General features: G+C 55.0%; 1 protein-coding gene across 3 annotated transcripts in view; it reads right to left on the bottom strand.

Annotated features, from left to right (window-relative positions):
- Positions 1-7,060, bottom strand: part of CLBA1 (clathrin binding box of aftiphilin containing 1) — a 19,109-nt gene that overhangs the window by 4,635 nt on the left and 7,414 nt on the right. The window contains exons 2-6 of one of the 3 annotated variants that reach the window (XM_023205770.2): positions 6,395-6,540; positions 3,850-3,979; positions 2,647-2,763; positions 2,019-2,083; positions 661-1,116 (exon numbers count right to left, since the gene is read on the bottom strand). In XM_023205770.2, coding sequence (XP_023061538.1) covers positions 1,080-1,116; positions 2,019-2,083; positions 2,647-2,763; positions 3,850-3,979; positions 6,395-6,540 — 495 coding nt within the window. In that variant the 3' untranslated portion in view covers positions 661-1,079. Of the gene's footprint in view, positions 1-191; positions 1,117-2,018; positions 2,084-2,646; positions 2,764-3,849; positions 3,980-6,394; positions 6,541-7,060 lie in introns of those variants that run through there. The other 2 variants (XM_023205768.1, XM_023205771.1) reach the window with 2 other exon arrangements.

Consider the following 7,060-nt stretch of genomic DNA (forward strand, 5'->3'; position numbering starts at 1 on the left):
CACTGATAACCACTGCCCATCACTGCACACATCCCACTGATAACCACGGCAACATGGAGGCTGTGGTCCCCCGTGTGGCCTCGGCTGGAACAGAGATAGCCAGGGTGGCTGCTTGCTTAGACTTCAGGCCTCCCCTGGGGACAGGATTTCAGGTATCAGTCCCCCCAGCTGATGAAGCAGTGAGAACAGGCTTATCTAGGCGGTTTTATTTAATAAAATTGTACAAAAGTCAGAGCTGACTTCTTGGCTCTGCCGTTCGAAGAGCACAGTTTTCCTTAGCAGATAATGAGGGGAAGCCATGGGCCCACCAGAAGCTCTCGCAGGCCAGTGGTGCGACTTCCTGTCCACAACCATGAGGGAGAAAGGCCTGTCCTTGAGGCTGCTGGGCAGAGGCCCGGGCAGTGAGTGAGGGCACCTGTGAGGCTTTGAGGAAACTGCACACCTGCACACCCTCATGGTGCCCTGACCACATGGCAGCCAGGGCAGAGTGTGACAGCCAGAGGGTTTCTGAGCACTCTCAACAGCTGTCTCTCTGGTGACATTTCAGCGCCTTCCCCTTTTCCTCTGAACTCATGGATTTGACCACAAGTTGTTCCCCCTGGCCTAAGCAGCCCAGAAGCCATGCCCAGGGTCCATCCCTGGGTACCCCCCGCCAGGTGCCAGAAGCATTCACATGGGCCAGGGGGCCCATGGGTGCCACCTGGACCCCGACAGCCTGCCATGGCACCCAGAAACCTCTGTTTCCCCACAAGGACTGGCTCTGCCAAGGACACATCCTCCATCTCCTGGTCAGACCTGAGATGAGCCCAGAGCACAGGACAGGTCCCGTTGGAGAGATCCCAGGAATGGGCCTGGGATCTGGAAAACAGCTCCACAGACAGTTCTGGTTTCCACATCAACCCAACCAGGAAGAAAATGAAAAATTCCTCATGAAGGTACAGAGTCCTCCTGATTTTAGCAAATGTCGCTATTAAAGAGTGTCAGTTTGAGCGTGCGTGGCGTGAACATCTTTTTCCTTGGAATAGTGATGTGCTGGCCACCTCCGCATGAGGGGGTCTTCAGGAAGCGGCTGCATGGCATCAGCCTCCCCTGTCTGCTGCCAGGCGGCCCCGAGAGCTGAGATGAGAGGACAGCAGTCAGGCACACGCACCCCCGGCAATGAGAAACGCTGGCTTGGGCGTTTGCCCCTGGCCGCCCCGGCCCCTCGGCCCCCTAGTGTTCTCTCCTTGGTTCTCCTCTTAGAAACCTTCTCATCATGAGGTGTCACCAGAGGTGCACAGGGAAAACATGCTGGGGCTCCTCATGATTGAGTCTGTGGCTCTGGCCTGCAGCCAGCCCCGACGACAGCAGTGGGCCCGCATCTTAGGAGGGGTCTCTGGCCCTTGTGCTACGTGTCTGGCACTCCTTGGTGGAGGCTGCCGCTACCCTCCACACTCACAGCCCTGCAGTGGCCACTCTTGGACTACACCACAGACTTCCCCCAAACAGCTGTGGCTGGACGTCTGCCCCGGCATGGGCTGTTGTGAACAACACAGCCACAAACATTTCTTTATGGCCTGCTGCTCTAGGACAACCCTCCTGTGCTGCGGTGTTTTTCAAAAAGATGGACGGCCTGTGAAGACGGCCAATGAGGGCCCTCTTCTGTTGCACCATGACACCTGTCACTTGTCACCTGTATGCTGACCACCCAGGGCACCCACCCCACGTCAGCTGGGGGCAGTGCCACATTCATGCCAAATTCTTGCCCAGAAGCTGACCCTGGCTGCCTCCTCTGCTATGCAACCTTCCTGCTGTCCCAGCTCAGGCTCAGGTCCTTGTCACCTTCTACCAGGCCACAGGGCAGTACTTTACCCCTGCGCCTCCCTGCATGTCACTCTTCATGCAGATGGCCGCCCGTGTGTCCTCCCACCATCTCCTGGGTGTACACAATGAGCCCCGACTGTTCCAGGGTCCTGGGTCTCCAGGATGAGAGGAAACCAGGTAAGCTAGGCCTGGCCATCTCACCCCTCCTGCAATACCTGGTCTGAGAGTGGGCTCCAGACTCCAGCCCGGAAAAGCTTTTCTTCCCCCTGATAAAAGAGAGCTGCAGGCAGAAGTCCCCTTCTCTCCTCATCCCCTCTTCTGCCTTGAGCTGTGATGATGGGATGAAGTGACTCTGCGGCAAGAACCGCAGCTCATGAGAAAGCTGTGGGCAGACCCTGCGTAAGGTAAGCAGCCTGTGACTGAGGCCGCCAGTCAGCTCAGTCCATGACAGCTGCCCAGGCGGAGTCACATCCCCTGGCCCAACAGTCACAGCCTGGTCCCACCTCATCCTTCCAGCCTCGTCATCCACACCTGGCATCTCAGCTTCCCTGCAGCTCCTTCTCTGCCGGCTCCTCCTGCCAGTTCTTCTGTGGGACCCACCCATATCCTGGGTCCTCTGGCCTAAGAGTCTTTCTGGATGATATCTATATTCCTTGGCACCCTGCAGTGGTGGTAACAATTTGCCTGTCTGCCCTAAGTAGTAGAAATGTTTGTTTTCTGTTAAGTCCACAAGACTCAACGGAATAAAACAAGCAACTGACTCACATCAGAGAAAGCAGAGGGCTCCGCCTGTGCGGACACCACCAGCGCGGTTCCCCGAGCCTCTCCTTGGTGACCACTCACCTTGGTCTGAATCAGGGCTTTACAATGCTGGAGACGGAAGCTGCTGACAGTGAGGAGCCCTTCAGGCTCTCTGAGGGCACAATCTTCCATGATGGGGCCCTGGCCTCCAGAAAGGTTCTAAGGAGACAGACCCCATCAGACAGCCAGTACAGGCATCATTTTGTCTCCTGTTCTCTTTTCCCCGGAGCCCTTCTACTAATTTCATTCTAAAACTGCAAAGTTCTCTCAGGCCCCTCTGCAGGTCAGGTCACCCGTTTCCCCTAGCCCTGCCACTCGCTGCCCCATCCCCGGCTCACAGGCCTCGCTTCCCTTCAGGACCTCAGCGCCCCTCAGCTGCTCAGTGGGAATAACGCCTTCACGGCCACTTTCAGACACACCCTCCACGCTGCTGCCACTCGGAGCTGGCCCACCTCTGAGCCTTCTCTTCAGGCTCCCATTTCCTAGCCTCCTGGTTCTCTGTTTTCCTCACAATGACACAGTCAGGGCTGATCTCACTGGGAACCTCTCTGTTCCTTTCTGCCCTTCACTTCCTTCCTGGCCAGCCCAATGTGGCCCACAGGCCAACAGGGCAACCATTGTCATGCCCCTGTCTTCCCCAGGGCCAATCTGCCTGCCTGGCTGGCCCTTTTTGAGTTTTCCATGTTTGAAAATTTCCATAATATTTAAGAAGGAAGAAAGATCCTTGAAATCTAGATTGCTGAAGGGCGACCCTCCCTGTGACTGGTGTTTTCTGTGACAGCCCAGGAGCTTGAGCACATGCACGGCAGTCTGCAGTCTGTGCGTGGCAGCGGTGCGTGTGGCGGTGTGCGCGCACAGCAGCAGTGGCGTGCGTGTGGCAGTGTGTGTGGTGTGTGCGCACGGCAGCAGTGGCGGGTGCACGGTGTGTGCACGCGGCAGTGTGTGGTGGCGTGTGTGCGGCAGTGTGTGTGCACTGATGCACATCTCTGTGTGCGTTGTCAGGGGCGGGCTCAGGCCTTTCCAGAGCCTTTCCCTACCTCCTGCTCTAGGCTTTGCTGGCTCCTGCCTCAAGCATTCGGGATTCATCCAATGGCCTTGACACGTTTATGGGGCCACCTAGTGGCTTTAACCCACCTGACCCCACACTTCTGCCTACACCCACCCCTTGGGTGCGGCCAAGGACCACTGGCTACAGTGAAGTTCAGCCACGCTCCCAGGAGCCCTGTGTCAACCCAAACCACCTACCTTCTGCGCAGCATCTATTCCAAGAACAAGAAAGAAGTTCTCCTGGCAACGGGACTCGCTCCAGAGGCATTGAGAAGTAGACGTGGTATGTTTGCTCTGAAGGGCTCTCCAGAGTTTTCTGGATTCATTACTGGAAAACAGACGCAACTGTTAAAAGGTGACCTTGAAAGCCTTCTGAGGAGATCACTGAAGCACTGCCCAAGGCACACAACGGGGCGCCTGCCCTTTACCCCCAAGTCGAGACTCACCAGAGTTCTGTTAAGAACTCTAAGAGCAGCATTCCCGGGCTGGGCACGGTGGCTCATGCCTGTCATCCCAGCACTTTGGGATGCCGAGGCAGGTGGATCACGAGGTCAGGAGTTCAAGATCTGCCTGGCCAACATAGTGAAACCCCGTCTCTACTAAAAATACAAATACGGGCACCTGTAATCTCAGCTACTAGGGAGGCTGAGGCAGGAGAATCGCTTGAACCCGGGAGGCGGAGGTTGCAGGGAGTGGGGATTGCACCACTGCACTCCAGCCTGGGCAACAGAGTGAGACTCCGTCTCAAAAACAAATAAAAAAATAATAATAATAACAACGTTCCCTGCAGGAGCACTGGCCTGCCTCGTTTATTTGTCCATTTACACTTTTATTCAAACAACACGTGCCATCCTGCAGTACCCCAACCTACCTCCCGTGCCCCCTCTACGTCTCACAGCACCTGGCCTGGAGTAGCTTACTCACTGCCACTACTGACTGTCTCCTCCAAGGAGTGGAAGCTCCATGAGGCTAGGTATTTTGCTGGTTTTGTTCACTCAAGTGCCTAGAACTGTGCCGAGTACAAAATAGATGCTCACGAACCAAGAGTACCAATGCATGCTTAGGAGAACAAATGAACAAACCAACGGTGAATGTCTACTGTGTGCCACGTCACTGCTATGTACTGCGAGGGACTGAGAAGGTCTGCCTGTAGGAAGTTCACGCTCTAGTAGAGAAGGGCAAATGAGTACAAGGCCAGGTGTGGCAGCTCGCACCTGTAAACCCAGCACTCTGGGAGACCGAGGAGGGCAAATCACTTGAGCTCAGGAGTTTGAGACCAGCCTGAGCAACATAGCAAAACCTTGTCTCTACAAAAATTACAAAAATTAGCTGGGCGTGGTGTCAGGTGCCTGGAGACCCAGTACTCAGGAGACTGAGGCAGGAGGATTGCTTGAGCCTAGGAGGCGGAGGTTGTAGTGAGCTGAGACTGCGCCATTGCACTCCAGATAACTACAGAATAAGAGCAGATGTGCTAAACGCCAAACCGTTTCCAAAAAATACCCCAGTGTTTCAGAACACACAAACCATGCTCTACTCCACCCCCAAAGTACCATCCAGCCTTCTGTTCCACGAGTGTCCAGCCCTGCCAAGTCCTGACACCCAGGAGTCCCCATGCCTCTGGGTCTGAGACTCATGCAGCTGGGGACAGAGATGTCAATACTGCCAGCACCGTGCCCACCCCCACCATCGGTTTGCTGGGACCACATTCTTGGCAGCTTTTCCCCAGGGATCATGCTTTGCAGAAGCACCACATACAGAGGGCATACTGGCCATCTAGGCAACGCTGGTTGTGGCCTTCTGGGCTCCAGGCCTCTGTCCTCAAGCCCCTGTGGAGGGTACCCTGGGGCAGGTGCTAGGTTGGACCCCAGTAGAGGCCACAGTGGGCCAGGGCTGGAGCCCAGAATGGCCTGTCTGCAGAGCTCTCTGAAAGTCCAGGCCTGCTCAGAGACACACAAATCAGCAGGCTGACCTGGCTCTCCCCTGGCTGCTGGGAGACCCACCCCACAGACCACACCGAGGGGCACGGAAGCTAGCTCTCCCCAACCTTCACTTCCCTCCTCCCTCTCAGGCCTTGGGCCAACTTACCTTGAGCTTCTCAACCACTGCTGCCTAATCCGCTAGAGCACCGTTTGTCTTTCAATGCACAGTTGAAAGTGTGTCCCTGGAAAATGGCCATCTGCAAGCGACTGCGGGTGCACTTTCCCCTGGAAGCCCACAGCCCTGCAGGCAGCACTGGGAGCACCCCTGGGGCTAGACCTGGGGCTGACAATGGGGCTCCAGAGTGTGGAGTGTTTTCTAGAACTCTGTGGCTGAGGACCACGACGCAGCCAGGGTCCGCTCAGCCAAGTCCCCCAGAAAGCCCCTGTGCCCACTGCTCAGGCCCACCAGCCACTCGCACTGAGTGCGAGCCCCCTACCCACTCCACCAGCACTGCACTGAGAGCCAAGGGGAGCTGGGCTCGGGTCCAACTGCTCCAGGCGAGCTGGTGGGGGAGGGGGAAGAACAGGGCTCCGCGCGGAAGGCCACGGCTGGAGCAATCATGCTGCCTGCTTCTCACAGGACCCCATGACCGCGGCTGGAGCAATCGTGCTGCCTGCTTCTCACAGGGCCCCATGACCACAGACAGCAGGGACTTCGGGAGAGACGCTACTCTCTATAAAGGCAAAAACAAAGCCTCACACACCTACTTTTATCCAACAAAAGTACAAATGCAGTTGCTGTAAGAAATATTTAAGTTCATTACCACAATTTATGTACACATTCAAGGCCAGGTTTTTCTTCACTGCTTATTTCTAAGAAATGGTCTATGGTGGAAACGTCTTCAGCTGCCTGCTGGACTGCTACTTCTTGAAAAGCACACTTTAAAATGTTCTCATAGCTGAGAATGGACTGAAAGAACAAAAGCATACCAAAGTTAGCAGAAAGACATACATAACGTTACCTTATTCCAAAGAAATAATTGTGATGGAAATGAAATTTGTAATTGATCATATCATTAGTGTTACTATCACTTGACATACTCATTCCTAAAAATCACCATGTTAGCAAAATCACACAAAACCAGAGGACTCATGGGAAAGGTGGGGTTAGGGCAAAACATTCAAACTTCGTCAGTGACACATGAAAAAAGATGGCCACCCAATGTTAGTTCTGTTTTCCATGTTTGGTTAAGAAATTACATATGTGTCCAGGCGCAGTGGCTCACGCCTGTAATCCCAGCACTCTGGGAGGCCCAGTTGGGCGGATTGCGAGGTCAGGAGTTCAAGACCAGGCTGGCCAACATGGTGAAACCCCGTCTCTACTAAAAATGCAAAAATTAGCTGGGCATGGTGGTGCGTGCCTGTAATTCCAGCCACTTAGGAGGCTGAGGCAGGAGAATGGCTTGAACCCGGGAGGCGGAGGTTGCAGT

The sequence above is a fragment of the Piliocolobus tephrosceles genome, chromosome 6, assembly GCF_002776525.5.
Source record: "Piliocolobus tephrosceles isolate RC106 chromosome 6, ASM277652v3, whole genome shotgun sequence".
NCBI lineage: Eukaryota > Metazoa > Chordata > Mammalia > Primates > Cercopithecidae > Piliocolobus > Piliocolobus tephrosceles.